Source organism: Cebidichthys violaceus, unplaced genomic scaffold (genome assembly GCF_023349555.1).
Source record: "Cebidichthys violaceus isolate CVI_PGR_0920_01 unplaced genomic scaffold, fCebVio1.0.p SCAF_1, whole genome shotgun sequence".
Lineage (NCBI taxonomy): Eukaryota > Metazoa > Chordata > Actinopteri > Perciformes > Stichaeidae > Cebidichthys > Cebidichthys violaceus.
The window spans coordinates 17,689,174-17,705,315 of NW_027176262.1; the positions used below are offsets into that span (position 1 = coordinate 17,689,174).

At 40.0% G+C, this 16,142-nt stretch overlaps 1 protein-coding gene across 1 annotated transcript; it reads right to left on the reverse strand.

Moving 5' to 3' along the window:
* Nucleotides 1–568: 568 nt before the first annotated feature.
* On the reverse strand, nucleotides 569–15,393 carry sae1 (SUMO1 activating enzyme subunit 1). Its single transcript, XM_068712872.1, has 9 exons — nucleotides 15,200–15,393; nucleotides 13,798–13,909; nucleotides 13,064–13,237; nucleotides 9,174–9,319; nucleotides 7,987–8,086; nucleotides 7,453–7,558; nucleotides 3,827–3,971; nucleotides 3,377–3,446; nucleotides 569–843 (listed from the first exon to the last, which is right to left on the reverse strand). The coding sequence occupies exons 1-9, from the start codon at nucleotides 15,298–15,300 to the stop codon at nucleotides 751–753; spliced, it is 1,047 nt and encodes a 348-aa protein (XP_068568973.1). The 5' UTR covers nucleotides 15,301–15,393; the 3' UTR covers nucleotides 569–750.
* Nucleotides 15,394–16,142: the final 749 nt, after the last annotated feature.

Below are 16,142 nucleotides of genomic sequence, written 5' to 3' on the forward strand. Positions count from 1 at the left end.
AGGTCCGGCCGGTTTAACAGGTTCAACCACGGTCAGACATGGGACCACAGGTCTGGTTTTCCCCCCTGCAATGCTCGGTTGTTGGCGCTGCCTTATTTGTCACTGAGGCAGCCATGTTTGGGTTGGTGAGTCACACGCCGGGGCGGTGAGAGGTTATTACCAAATACGGTCACACACTCTGCTAAACATCATGTAACCATCTACAGTCCTTCCCCTTCAGATTTTTTTTATTTTTAACATCTGTGTTTCATGGCTGCACCTTTGCATCAAATGGAAAATTAATATTGATTTACACAGATTTCCTTGCACAACATTAGTTTGTACTAATTTACATGATGCAAGAGTGTCACATGATTTTAAAATAAGTGGACAAAAACCCTAATTTTCCGAATTAAAAGAATGGTATCGATCACAATGATTTGACTTTCAGAGAAAACAACATTATAGCTGAAGTCCCGGCTTTTCAAACTTCCCCTGCAGCCCTTGAATCCAACATAATGATTAAAGCTACATTTTGAGACTACACATAGCAGATATTCATCAGCAAATTCATAAACCTGAGGCAGAATCATTTCACTTAACAAGGTTTTATTAGCAAATGTAAAAACAAAAACAAAGACCAAATGCCAAAAATTGGAACAACAGACTAACTTTATGAGTAGTGGAGCAAGAACGGATATAAATCATCTGACAGAACAAACTAAGGAAAAGACATAAATTTGCTGGACATGCATCTGTGTGTAAAACTGTTTAGTTCGGTCCAAAGTAGTCGACCACGCCGTTGCCTTTACGACCATCAAAGAAGAAGAAGTTCCGGTGAGGAGGGTCTCTTTGGGAGAGAGCCTGAAGGGAGACAGAGAGAAAACACTTGAGCACACAGCTTCATTTTGTCCAGTCAGGTGTCTGAGAGACACATCTTTATGTCTAAATGATATTTCATGCTTTTATCTTGTAGAAATTCCTCTTTACAATTAGATGTTGTTTTGTTTAGTACATGGAGAACAGAACTTTGAACAACAGTTCAGTCAGACTGACAACAGAAGACAAAGCAAAACAGGTAATATTGTGAACTAAGAGCCAAAGTACCAACCAGCACGACCAACAAGAATCAATTTAATGCCAGTTTTCTAGTTTTGTGCGTGCGTGCGTACGCACACACACACACACACACACACACACACACACACACACACACACACACACACACAAGAAGTTCTGTCGGCGAGGCGAGCTCAGTGAAATCAGTCAGATTCACCCGGCGAGACATCAGTCGGCCAGTTGCAGTGGGTTTCATCATCATCTCCATCATAATAGAGACGGCAGGTTGGCCTTGTGCCAATATAATGCAGTCAGTCCCCTCCCTCTAATACACACCAACACACACACACTTACCCTGACCTGAACTCCTGTTACCTCAGCTCACCGTGCACGCAGCTCAGAAAGAGATGGTTCCTAATTAGCTCAGTGAAATCTTATTCAGGTCATGCACTGAAGAAACAGCCCAATCTCTCTCTCTCTCTCTCTCTCTCTCTCTCTCTCTGTTTATATATACCACACACACACACACACACACACACACACACACACACACACATTAAATGATGATACTGTTTTTATCTGAGATATGAATCCTAACGACCTCAGTGACTGCATCTGTGAATCTCATTTGAAGTTACACATCAAAATCTTTTTAATAAATTATACCTTGAGTCCTTTTTTTAGCTGAAATTCAACAAAAACAAAGTCACTGAATTCAAACAGGCACATTTAGAGGATTCCTGTGTTCGTCGAGATCTTTTCAATTTAAGAACTCATGGTGGAACTGATCAGTCTGGATTATCAGAAAACTTTAAGCACTGATGCATCTTCACAACTCTAAAAAACAATGTTGATTAATAATAAATAACACAACGCTGCCTACAGGATGCACTAATAATATCGTTATTGTTTTTTATAAGTTTGTATCTGTACTGTTCTGTATATATTCATTTATGCATCTTTATATCTACAATTTCTATTAATTTCCAGTGAAGTTGGAGGTTCAAAAGTTTTACTTCAACTGTGACTCAATATTTAGAGCACAGTGCAAATCATTATTTTGGATCACTGATGCTTTTCTGGCCTGGAAGACAAATTCAACATCCAATTCAACAGCATCCTCCTCCGTCATGTAACACTGTGGAGACATTAACTAAATGAAGTTTGAATCATTTCACTCTTAAAAACTATTTCAGATGTAAATAAAACATTTGGTGTCTGAATTATCACCGTTAAAATAGTCATTAATGAAGTTAAGAAGAAAAACATTGATACAACAAACTTCTGAACGGTAGTGTACATAGTAATCAGTCATAACGCCACAAAATATATGGCCAGGTAAAATTGTGAACTAAGTGAAAATATATCTCAAGTCTATTTTGTTGAAATTCAACTAAAAACAAAGTCCCCAAATTCAAACATTAGAGGACTTGCTCGTTCCTCGAGATCTCGTCGTTTGTTGAATTTTGAAGTTGGCAGTTCACAATGTTTACTTCAAATGTGATCTTTGACAATAAAGTTTATTGTTCAATATCTCTGCCACACAGTCTCACAGCCCATTTGCTGAGATCAATGACAACAATGTGTGTGTACGTTCAGGGTTCGTTCAGCTTTTTTAAGAGTAAAATGTAAGCACTTTCTAGCTCCCTAAAGACAAAACGTTCAGACCCTCGAAGCCTTTATCATAACATCTAAATTCTTACTATAATTGCAATTGTGAAAAATAAAGTTTACAGAATATTTTTAAATACCCACAGCACTTTACCAGCTGTTCATGTTAAAATGATTGTATGTTTTGATCCTGAGACAATAAGAAAATATGACGACGTGATTGTTTCATTTTGAATATCGAAAGATTTTTGGTGAGTGATCGTGTATGAAAATGAAACACCACATTATGTTGAAAATCAGGAATTCTTTCAAGGAGTATGTTCCAGTTCAAGCATATTCATAATCGTGACAACATTTTCCAGACTGTGTGTATGAAAGGAACATTGTCTAATATTATTATTATGAAATATCAATGAGTGTTTTATGTTGTTCAGCTCGAGGACTTCGTAAATCCATCCCCCTTTTGAGGGGCTTCTGCCAGGAGCGTCCCACTGAGTTTGGCTGTGGTCACAGTGACAATCCTTCCTCTGCACAGAGAGGAGTCTCTCTGAAGCCGACCCAGATAACCAGCTGAGCGGCCACCTGTCAGCTGACCGACTCCCTCACACACCACATTTGCCATCATTCATCGCGGCGGAGTGAATATCGTGAGTCGCCATCGATAACGTTAACCTCTGCAGATCGTTTCCCGGAGTTACGAGGCTCCTTTTAATGTTTACATGCTCACCTTGACAACTTCCTGTCCCAGAACTCCTCCCACGACGGCGCACACCGGAGACATCTCGGAGAAGCAGTAGCTGAGAATAAAAAGAAAAGTGTGACGGTGATGACAAACTGAGAAAGTTAAATGTAAAAAATAAAATAAAACACTCCATCTGGAGCCCTGCTAGTGAGCCAGCTGATTCATGCATTGTGTTGTTGTTGTTACTTAAGTAACAGAGTCCAACCAAACGTCTTTTCACTGACAGTTGGAACTTGGCAATACTCTGTATATATATGTATGTTTTATATTAAAACTCAAGGACACTTCTAACAGGACATATGGGTGCTGTGGGTGGCTAAGTGTTGCTGGACCCTGGTGTCTACAGCCTCCATTTCCTATCTGAGCTAATTATCCATTCAACGTGTCACTTGTCTAAAACTAAAGTCACAAGACGCGCGAGGACGCGCTTTATACCTGATGAAGTCATCATTCAGGAGGTCAGCGCTCACTGCCAGGGCCTCCAAGACGTCATCCCGGATCTGTCTCAGGAGCCGACTGTCCTCTGGGTAGGTCTGCGGGTCGGGGTTGCGGCCTTTGTCGGTGCGAAACTTCAACAGTACTGCGGAGACGGGAGGAACGTGAACAGAACGGAGACGGTTAAGAGGCTGGAAACAAATTGTTTCCATACAATATATTGCACCTTTTGTATTCATTTGCCATTCATAATTTCATCACGCTTTCAAGGGACTTCCACAGTGGATTATCATTTCATGGAACGACAACATCTTATCTCTGAAACAGGATAAGATCTGTGTGCGGTTGCGCCGTGAACCGCTTCATCCGATTAGGGCCTCATGTTCCCCCGCAACAAATTCAAAGAGTGCGAACACAGACTGCCAAGATGCACACGTACACCTACACATGTTCAGTGAGGAAAATATTAGGGTGAGGGGGGAAAAAACAAAACTCTTTCCTGTGTCTAAGAGTCGGCTGCATGACTGATTGAGAAATGAACAATCAGAAGCATGCACTTTATTTTGTTCATGAGCAAAATTTCAAATAACCGACACCAGCTCCAACTGTGCCACACATCAACACTTCGCCCCCATATTTCCTGTTCGTCCATTAACTTAAACCGCACAAGGAAGTCAAGTCCTCCCACGGCCATTTCCACCAGCGTGACACGCACACACACACACACACAAGCAGTGGCGATGAATCACTTTTGCACCTTGGCTCTGGGTCTTTGAAATCAGTGAAACTGGCATTGGCAAAAAAAAGAAGAAAAAAAAAAGTTAGAGACTGGCACAAATGGCATCACGCTCAGGTTTGCGCCAGGCAGGAAATCAAATAGAATTTCATAACAGAATATAATAATGTGCACATGGATGGAACAACGATAGCATCTGTAAAACCTACACATGTAGTCGTGATACGCAACAGTCTTCAGATTAAAGTCGAGGGAGATGGCCCTTTGCGTCTAACGGATGACATTTTTTTTTCCATGTATCAATGCAAAATCTGTACAAAGAGTTCTTGTTTATTTGGCTTGTTAAGTGTTCGAAAAAAGATTTTCATAATGTTTTTGAGTAGGACTTATGTTATTCTGTATATATTGTGATAAACAGGAAAAATCTTCTGTTTCTGCTTTGTCCAAATATTTAAGTCATCTTGTCTTGCACTTTATTAAAAAAAAAAAAAAGTTTTAAGTAGATCAGAGATACTAATGATAAAAAGCAAACACACACACACACACACACACACACACACACACACACACACACACACACACACACACACACACACACACACACACACACACACGCTTCAGATCATCCGACTGTTCCTAGTCAGACAGGAAGCAGTTGTAACAGAGGAAGAGCCACTTCCTCATCGGTCGCCCAAAACAAAAAAAAGCTAGATCCAATTATAGAAACAGAGGAGGAATAATAACACTGCCTCCTGTGTGACGTTCACTAAATAAAACAACAACAACTGTTTCCACTCAGAGAGCAGGCAGAAGACCGGGGCGAGGCTACAGTTTCAGAGCGTTTTTTTTCAGAGAGGGCAGTTGCTGTATTAGACTGAAGGTCACGACGGCTGTCACACACCCGAAATGCACCGGGCAAGAAGTATTCAGAGCCTATCCTTAAGTACAAGTGCTAATACCACGAGTGACATACTGCACATCTGCAGCTGCCTGGTATTGTTTTACGATGTCATTGTTGTTATCTGATATGATTTTAAACTTACAATTTGCTTCAGGTGAGTCAGTGATGAAGGCTGATATTTTATTTTCTATAACTGAAGTTTGTGTAATAGAACATTATGTCACTATATCATAGCGTCTTATTGCCTCTGTCCTTACATATGGAGATATTGTAGTGTATTGCTGTTAAACATAATATAAGTCCTCTGCTAGAGTGTCATTGTCTGAAGAAAGAAAGTTTTCAAGAAGTTTACATAAAAATAAAAAAAAACATGAAATACTTGGACAGATGTTACGACTTTCTAAAAATTCCTACCTATCATACCCGTTTCCTAAATGATGCTTTTAGGGTAAAGGTTATTTATAGTAGTGTTTTTTTTTTTAAAACTGACCTCATTTAACAACTTTTATCAAATGCGTAATGATGTTTGTGACTTACAGTGTAGTCGTTTTGTTTTCTTACTTATTGCAAAAAAAGTAAGTCTACCTGAGCAGAGAATGAGGTCGCTCTCCCTCTGAGTGTGTGTGTGTGTGTGTGTGTGTGTCAGCAGAGCTTCCGTTTTCCCCTCAGGTAAACACCGTTATCTCTGTTAGCACTTGTGCGATAGTTTGTACTGTTAGCATCGTTAGCTACGAGCAGCCAGCTCAGGCGTTGCCTTGTTGAGATGTAATAGGAATGCTCCCAACCTCATATAATGCACTTTCCAATAGGACATGAAAGTGCATTTAGCATTTGAGACCTATGCATCCTGTCAAAGTCTAACAGAATTTTTTATGTTCAAGCGTAAATGCTCAACATTCAACTGTGCACCCAGTACCCATTTTCTGGTTACTTCCTGCTGGTGTGTGCTTGTCGTCATGCGGTGTAGATGTCGGGTTGTTCTCTGTTCTACGCTCAGTGCACATGACTGGCCATGGACAGCCTGTGATGGAAACTAGCATGCAGTGTGTGGGGATGTTGCAGGGCCAGGTGACAAGAGGGACAATAACAACTCTTAAAGAGAAGGTCATCAGATACTGTAAATAACCTGAAAAACAGGAATGAACATTTCAGATTTACTTAAAGGGTCAAAGAGTTCCTTTGGGTTTGATTGTTCCTGAACATTTTAAACCACAACGACATATTTGGGTTTGACATTTTAACCGTTGGCCCTTCTCTCCTGATTGACATTTAACTAACTTTATGGACATGATTTTTGGAACCAGTGACTTTGCATGTTCACGGTAGGCGTTTCAGTCTCGCTGCAGAGTCCCTACGCATTTTCAGTTTCAAATTTCTATTCTCTTTTAGACCTTTCAGGATTCTTTGTAATATTTGATCAATTCTCTGTATGGAAATTCTGTTTGTGTCCTGCCTCCTACACAGAAATGTCACAAGACATCTCGTGGGCTCCACCGCTTCTTATCACTTTTAAATCATAAAAATAACAATCTCATAATGAAACTAAAATGCACAGTTTCACAACAAATGGGAATCCCTTAAAAAATATTTAAAAAGTCTAAAATTCTTAGAAAACGCTTAAATATTTGTCATTTAATGGAATTAAATGGTCAAATGTAAAGGTAGAGCTGCCTCCAATTCAAAAATATATCCTCTAAAGAGCTTAGCTTCAAATCTACTTTCTGAGGTTGCAACTACTAATTATTTTCATTAATTATTAGTTTGTACTGACTATATTTTCCTTTAGTTGTGTAATTACTTTGAATGCAAACAGAGCTTAAACATCTGAAAATGTTGTATTATTATAATAACGTATCGTTTCTGACAAAGAAAAAACAACAACAAAAGGTTTTGAATTTGAAATGACACGAATCACAGAAAAATCTAACTTGACAATGTAGAACCTGTTTCCACTAAACCGTTGACTTTATGAATTGAGCCTTTAAGTACCGTGAAGCATGAAGTAGTCCACTGGTGTTCTCTTCATCCCGGCTTTGGCCTTCTCAGTTGTCCAGTCGACCTCCAGAGCTTCTTTCAGAGGGCAGAAACTGGCCGTCTGATTGGTTTAGAGAATATAAAAAACAATGTCAATAGGAGGTGAACCAGAGTTGTATTAATTCATTCGTTGCTCATCTTAGGACAAATAAAATGAGTCTGGTGGTCATTTGTATAAATATCATGTATATACATTTTCTCATTTTGGACTTAATAAAATAAGGATAGGGAACGGAAATAAGACAATCACACTTCACAAATAATCATGTTTTTTTTCCTATTTAGAGTAATTTTCTCAATGTGTTCCAATTGTCCCATTCTCAACATTTTTGGTGTCCACCTAAAGGAAGTCATTTTATTCACCACTCCTTTGAGCCAAAAAGATGGAAATCATCTTTATATCGGACAGTTCTTTATATCAGTTTGGCTGGAAGATTAAAAAACAAACACATTTGTTTGTTTAATGTGTTTAAAGATGCTCTCATTGACCTTTTTCACCATGATGGTCTCGTTGGGGTCGACTTTGGCCTTCTTCTTCTCTGGACCGTCGTTAGAATTTCCAGTCGGTTTGACCAGTTTCGGTTTCTCCCTAAAAAGAGAGAGAGTCAGTATTACATTAAATAAAGTCGGTACATTTACATACACACAAACAACTATTTCACTCATTCTACCTGCAGCGTAATATAATTTGACCAACAATTAACTCATTACAGTTCAACTCGTCAAATAATGCCATGAATCCGGTTAGTGACCATAATTAAAATTAAAACATGAATTAATTCCATCAGGAAATATTGAAATTATTTTGATATTTTTTAAGTTAATTTTAAACCTAACTTTCACCCAACTAAAACCCCATTATAACACCACTTCGATAGGACATATGCATGTATTGCTGTGTAGAGCTGGGTGATATATTGATGTGAGACAAGATGCTTTCTGGGATTTGTAGTTGTTGCACGACGGTAATACACTGGAGCTTAAATGTTGAAAATCTCAGTTACCGTTAAGCGACACAATTTACTGATTGTTATAACAACCATTAATATGCATCGTCAAAATATAATCCGTTATCAAATTCACTGTGAGTTTAACATCACATGCTCTCCTCAGTGGTTTTAATGCTATCAGTGCTTAATGTGGGTCATTTTTAATTCCCACACCAGTACTAATTACAACTATTACCTCCTGTTTTCCAGCAGACCCGCTGGTCCTCCTGTAGTTTAAATCCCGTCCTTGTACTTTAGAGGTTTTTTCCGTGGTAAGAGCTGCTTGTCTTTCTACGTTATTTCTTTTAATCAGCTCAGTGTGATATTTGATATTTGTGCGAACATGGAGGAAGTCAAAAATGTTTTTGAAATGTGGTTGATGGTTAATATGTCTACATAAAGGCCTGTGTGTGAACCAATACCACGACGGTATTGTCATTTGGCTTTGACCTGCAGAATGTCACAGTGTTACAGACCACATCCTGTAATTTCACGGTGGTTCAAATCAGGAACAAAGAGTTACGTTTCAGAGCAGCAGTGAATGTTTTCTCTTTTCTGTGCTCATCTTGTGTCTGTTGACATTATGTGTGCTTATATGGAAAAGATGCATGGCAATACAATGTTTTGCTGGCACTTATCCCACAGACAGCAGCTCCCTCACTTCGGATTGTTGTTGGCCGCACTTACTCAACGTATTTGTGCTCTTTTCCGAGGTTGCAGAACATGTAGCCATAGTAACCATAGACGTCCCCACAGAAGACCTTGATGTTGTGCTTAGAACAGAGCTGGTCGACCCGCACCATCAGGTCTCTGGAGCAGCCTGTCAGACACACCTGAGGGAGATAAGAACAAATAGGGACTTCTGGTCAAATGGTTGCCTGATCAATTACCAGTAATGCCAAAGTGCTTCTAAGCAACCCTTTATGCTACAGACACACCAACAAATATCCATTGTTTTACAAATACACTCATTACAGTACAAACCATATTTCATGAGTTAATTCAGTTAATCTGTAAATAAAGCTATATTTGCAGCGTCTCTGACTTTGCTTCTAAGTTTCTGTGTCCCGACAACTACAATAAATCGTCAATAGAGGTTTTAATCCAAGGCGAGAGTGAACTGTGAAACAAACAGCTCCATCCTAGTAAAGCAAATAACTTGTTTGCATATAAAGAAAGGAAAATCGAACTCAAGAAAAATCCTTTTTCTGCAAATATTGAAATGCTACACTGTTTGTGCAGAGATGGACCGCCGTAGGAGACCCTTCCTGTCAACAAGGCCCGTTTACATTTCAAGAATTTGCATTTCCTCCACCTTTCAGCACCTTTAATCTCTAAAAATTTGAATGCATGAAACTGAACTCCCGCTGCGTTTGGTCCGCTGGGCAACCACCTCCTCCTCCTCCTCTACCACGCTTTGTTTTTGTGCCGTTATTTGCTCATTTCCATTACCATTAACATAACACCGAAAAATGCTTGCAATAACAAAAAAATATCAAACGGTAATTGTTGTCTTGCTTTGAATCCCTGAGGGACAGACAGACATCTTAACAAATTGGCCGCAAAAAACAAAAAAGTTTCAGCCTGCTCAATTCTTAGAAACAACAAATTATGAACAACGGCTGACCGGCTGCCAAACTGACCGGGACACACCTACTGCAGCAGCCACGGCAGCATCTGGTGATAGCCAGCCTCCCTCAACAAACCACCAAACGAGGCTAAAGAGAACACGGTGTTCCACGGTGAAACCATGGTGGGCTGATGTCTGAATGTAAACAACTGACCGACCGCTGCTGGGCTGGGTCCACCTTATCCTGCTGGCCCAGTCCAGCACGCCCCAAACACCCTCAGCCCACTGATAAGAGTCCCACATGGCAGCAAGCAGACCAGGGCCAAGGACCAGTGCTCCCAGTATTTACAGTAGAGTGCCATCTAGAACATATACGAAGGGCTGAAAACAAATTCTATCTGTCACTAAATGTCACACTTTTATCTTTCTTTCACAAAGTGCAACAACTTTAGTAGAAGCTCTACTTTAACAGCCTGGTGGATGCACAACATCAGCCGTTAACCTCCACATTTTTCCTTCCTGTAAATGACTTGCTTACAAATATTTGAGCGCAGAGCACCGAGTGATTAGAGCATCAGAAAGACATGGAAGGAAAACAGGAATGCTGGAATCTCCTGTTTTTTTTTTTTTTACGACAAAAGCAAAAACAACCTGCTTCCTTAATGAGAATCTACAAGCTCTGCAGTCCTAAACGCTGACATAGTCACATGTGATCAATACTTATTTCACATGAGACCTTGTTTTTTCTTAGTTTTTTGGAAAAAGGTGACTTCAATGCGCCAATCACAATTATTAAATATATGAAAATCGGAATCTGTCTGTGATGCAGCCCCTGTTAAGCTGATTAGTTATTTATAATCAAAATATATATATATATATATATATATATATATATATATATATATATATATATATATATATATATATATATATATATATATATATATATATATATATATATATATATAGCCTGTCATGGTTTATTGTAGGTAGTATTTTCTGTTAGTAGTAGTGAGTCAGCTGTACTCTGCAAGTACCCAGATGGACGGCGTGTGTTTTTTTCCCTATTCTATGTCCTCCCTCAGTAATTAGGCCTCTCATATGAAAACTGTGATCGCAGTCCAACCGCTCTACTTTAATCACCCTCCATCTTCCCGCTGAGCCACACACAGACGCCCCCCCCCCCTCTCCCCCACCCCTTCCGTTTTCAATTTTATCTCAAGCTTTTTTAATTTGTCCTGCCTCCTCTCTCTCCTATCCTCCCTCCTTCTGTCCTACTAACATCCATCTCATCCTGTCCTCACTTCACTATGTCTCGCCGCTATCTTCCTCTGTCGTCTTCCTCCCCCTTCCCTCCCCCCGACCCTCACTCAGTACCCCTAGAGGGAGGAAGACCGCCGACAATTCAGACACAACAGGAGGGTAAAAAGAAAAAAATAGCTCTGTTATTCCACTGATGGTGTTCAAATGCATAGTTGCCTTCAAAACTGAGATCCAGCCTGTGTGTAGAGCTGCCTGTGGAAATAAATTTATTGAAATCCATTTATTGCTGCTCATTCTAAACCCATCTGCTGGCTTAACAACAACAACGGTATAATCATAATTGTTACAGTTTAATGCGCAAACGCCCAGTGGGAATTAAATTCCTGCTGCAGGTTGAGTTATGACACAATAAAACCTTATTTCTTCCCAACATGGAGAGTTTCTTTAACAATGTTTAAGCATGTACACATTCATATGAAGTGTGTGTGTGGGCACAGTTGTCGGCCATGGTGTCCCGTGTATTGTTGTCGGACATGTGCGGTGCTGTGGAGATGAATACATTCTAACAGACGTTCTTCTACACAGTGCAGCAGGACAGTGGCAGCGTTGTATTTCACACTTTTACTGTTCATCCAGTGTGGATGTGAAAATAAATGAAAGGCCTCATCATTGTTTCATCCCAGTTTCAGAGCCAATGTTGTAAACTACAAAAAAAAAAAACAATACAAATTCACCATCATAAATAACATTTGGTTATTTAAATCAGATTGCATCAGGCTGCTACAGAAAGGTGCCCATGTTTGTCTTCCAGGTCTGACTTTTTGGGCAAAGTATCACATGAGTGGGGAGATTTTTAATAGCCAACCGAAAAAGTTCATCCTCCACCCACTGCTGTGAACCCTACAGGACCATATAAGGCAAACACCGGCTCTCTAAAAAAGGATCTGTCAGCATTACATAATTAACAGACTAATCATATCACAAGCCAGCGGTAAGACTTTTTTTTTGAATCAAGACAAAAAATGCATCCATTACAGTTCTGCCTGAAGAATAAAGCTCAGCACCGCTTTATGTGAACCAGGCAGGTGTTCTGGTCCTGGAACCTCACGGAGCAGAACAAGCAGAGCTCTGGGTGCAGATGCGGGCGACATCTAGTGGTCAGACTGGGTACTCAAATTAGTTTTAAAATATCCCAATTATTATCCCATAAGATACTATTATTATTTTATTTTACTGTCTGACAAACCTAATTTTTGTATCTATGTATAATGTTAATATTCCATTCCATTATCCAAAACATCGCGGGGCGCTGGAGCCGATCCCAGCTGACATTGGGCGAAGGCAGGGTTCACCCTGGACAGGTCAGCAGTTTATCGCAGGACACATATAGAGACAGACAAATATTCACGCTCACATTCACACCTACGGGCAATTTCGAGTCTCCAAAAAACCTAAGCTGTCTGTCTTTGGACTGTGGGAGGAAGCCGGAGAACCCGGAGGGAACCCACGCTGCGGGGAGAACATGCAAATTCCACACAGACGGACCACCCAGGATCTTACTGTGAGGTGACAGTGCTAGCCACTACACCACCGTGCAGCCCATAATGTTAATATGTTTAAAGGAATAAAAAATGTAAATGGAATTTTTTAAAAAAAAATCCCATTTATACATCGAATAGAGACATCTTTCAGTCTAACATTGAGTGTCTTTAATCAATGAATTTAATAACTCGTTTCCACTCACCGCATCATATTTCAGGAAGAAGTCATCTGGCTTGTCTTCGACTCGGTCCGGGTCTGCATGGACCTCCACCATCGGGTTGAGGTTCTGCCCTCGCTCCAGAGAGGCCTGGGCTCGATTCTGACCCCGAGCCGTCACCGGAACCAGGAACTGAGCTCGACACGACTCCTCCGTCACCTGGTGGGCCACAGGAGCGGGGGGGGGGGGGGGGGGGGGGGGATGCATAGCAGGGTGAGGATTGTGCTGGATGATTTTTACATGGTGCATTCAGGGGGCATTTTCCTCCATTGGAAATTCTACATTTCCACTATTTGAAAATATATATATTTTCCAACGATTACACAGGTTCACAGAGCAAATACATGTATGCTGTGGAATAAATGTTCACCTCGAAACGTGATATGAAGCCAGAATCAAGCTGTTATTGCGATGTTACCACAACAAACCGTATGCAAACTAGCTGGTTTGTTTCTTTACTGAAAGTAAAAATCATTACTTTGCCACAAGCCCCATCTAGTGGACATACAGTACAACAAAGACTGACCATTTACTCTTCCATTGTTTCTACGGGCTATGAATATATCATACAGATGTTAATTGATATCTGAAAACAAAGATTTCTAGATTTAAACTAAAGCCCAAGTCAATTCTGTAGGCGACAGTGACCTCTGATGAGGACGGAGAAAATAACAGGTTCTTGTGTGTGTGTGTGTGTGTGTGTGTGTGAGCATGGGTACCTTTTCATGATCCAACAAAGTGAGTCCTTTAACTCCAGCCAGGATTAAGTTCTTGGCCACTTCAGCCCCCAGACCACCTAAACCAGCCAGGAGCACACGGGACCCTCGTAATCTGTATAAAACAAACAAACATGCAGAGCATATTATGATGATAAAAATGTAGATTTTGTCCACTACGGCTTTGTAACAAATTAGTTGAATGACCTTTATTTGAACTGCATGTCTTGTTAAAAAAAACAAAAAAAACACAGAGAGACATGTTCATCAACAACATACCGGTAAACCAAGATTAACTACTATTATAAGAACATATATATGATCAGAGTCTATGACGAAACAATCTTTGACTGAAATGTAAGTCTGACTTAAGGGTTTGTCGGAACATTACAAGTACTGTTTTCTCCACATAACCTAATGTTCCACAGTCATGTGTACATACATGTTATAAATAAGTAGCGTGTAGGTTAAAGCGTACCTGGGTCCAGACCTTTGAATCCGCAAATAATTCTACATAACAAATCATTCTACATATATGGCATGCCCTCTCAACATGGCCCAACATCATAGGCTAGTTCTGTCTCTCTTTTAACTCCCTATACGCTCAGACTGTGAGTCAGACTGAAGATGGAGGGTAACGAACTGTAATTCTGCCTGATATCAAACATTGATAAAGCATTAGGACATATGAAACTGATATCCAGGCTGTTATTACAGTACAACTATGTGTATGGACAACAGTGGTGGAATGTCACCAAGTACAAGTACTCAAGCGCTGTACTTCAGTACAAATTTGAAGTACTTGTAATTTACTTTTCTTTTCATGCCACTTTATACTTCTATGCATCTCTGAGGGAAATATTGTATTTGTAACTGCACTGCAATTATCTGGCAGCTTTAGTTACTTTACAAATTAAGATTTTAGCCCACAAAACTGAAATGAATGTGAAAAATATGACGTTTCGTTCAAAAATCTAAATACCCAAAAGTGTATACAAGTACAACTGACACGACAACGATATAACTGATTTTACTATAATGCATGAGTGACATTTTTCTGCTTTGACTACTTTTAATACTTTAGGTACATTTCCCTGGTTATACAGATGCTCTTTTACATATTAATAACATTTTCATTGCGATACTTTTACTTGTAGTGGACTGTTTTTACAGGGTGGTATTGAAATGGGACCATTTCTTTCTGATGGACAATGCACAGATGCGGACCTATACAAGTATCGATAATGAATACTCCCCCCACTGTCTACTCAAATAATTACTAGGTCCCAAAATGTCCGCAACGTGTTGGTTAAATCGAACAGTTTGGTCAGAACCGAGCAGGAGTGCAACACCTCAAACCTTCCGCTGCACCGATTAGCCTGCCGAGCTAAGTGAGCTAACTGACCTCTTCTGGGCATCCAGCCCCCACAAACGGATCTGGCGGTCGTACTGTGCCGCCTCCTCCTCGCTGATGACCGGGTCCTCCTTCTCGAACATATCGATCATTTTGGATCACTCTAAAGACGGGGATAACGGTGCAAAAGAGCCGTTTTCAGTGCAGCTACAAATTCGGTTGTTTCAAATGCCACGGCAGTCCCGCTGAATGGGCGCTGAATGATGACGTCACCCGAACGAAACAATAGATTTGTTTTCTCGCATTTTTATGTAATAATTTATGTAATTTCTCGATTTTTTTTGTGGTAGTACTTTCAGTTCGATTTTATATCAGACATTTCTTCATCGTCATGTTAGTTTTTAAGTTTATATTTGTCTGTAATTCTCATTTAAATATTAAAAATAGTAAGGAACTAAAATATGTCATCGCCCTTACTGACGTGTAATAAGAAATAAAATATGCATCGGCCAGTAAGCCCTGAAACGTAACTTTGAACCAGTAATTATTGTTCTATATTTGGTTTTACCTTTATCACACACCGGTAGTTCAACAAGCGGACAGGGCTTACGCGTGGGTTAATTTCCCCTCCGTGTAGTCTTTTACGAACATTTTCACAGCTATTTTCAAAAAGACTCAGAATAACTATTTTACGTGAGTGCTAACCAGACAGCCGCACTTTATATTCTACAGCATGCCTGAACAGAGCCCTGCCCTGCCTTGGCCTCCAGGATAAATCTCTATGTAACCATCGCATCAGGTGGAACTTACTATTACACACTTACTCAACCTAAAATTGTTTAACCTTTCTCCAAAGCTCTCTTTCGCTGGCATGCCATAACCATTACTGTAACTACAACATTTCATAAGACGGGTGTCGAATTTCTTGTGAGACTGAGGTGCACTGTGCTAATGTGTGTTATTGGAGCAAGTGCAACGTGAATAATAGTTGAAT

What these genes read in the sequence shown, in the direction of transcription:
- sae1 (XM_068712872.1), bottom strand. Translation starts at nt 15,300, where the DNA reads ATGATCGATATGTTCGAGAAGGAGGACCCGGTCATCAGCGAGGAGGAG. An exon ending in GGACTACTTCATGCTTCACG is followed by an intron (nt 3,972 to 7,452) that starts GTACTTAAAGGC and finishes CCGTCTCCGCAG; the next exon opens with TACTGTTGAAGTTTCGCACC. An exon ending in CTGAATGATGACTTCATCAG is followed by an intron (nt 3,447 to 3,826) that starts GTATAAAGCGCG and finishes TTTTATTCTCAG; the next exon opens with CTACTGCTTCTCCGAGATGT.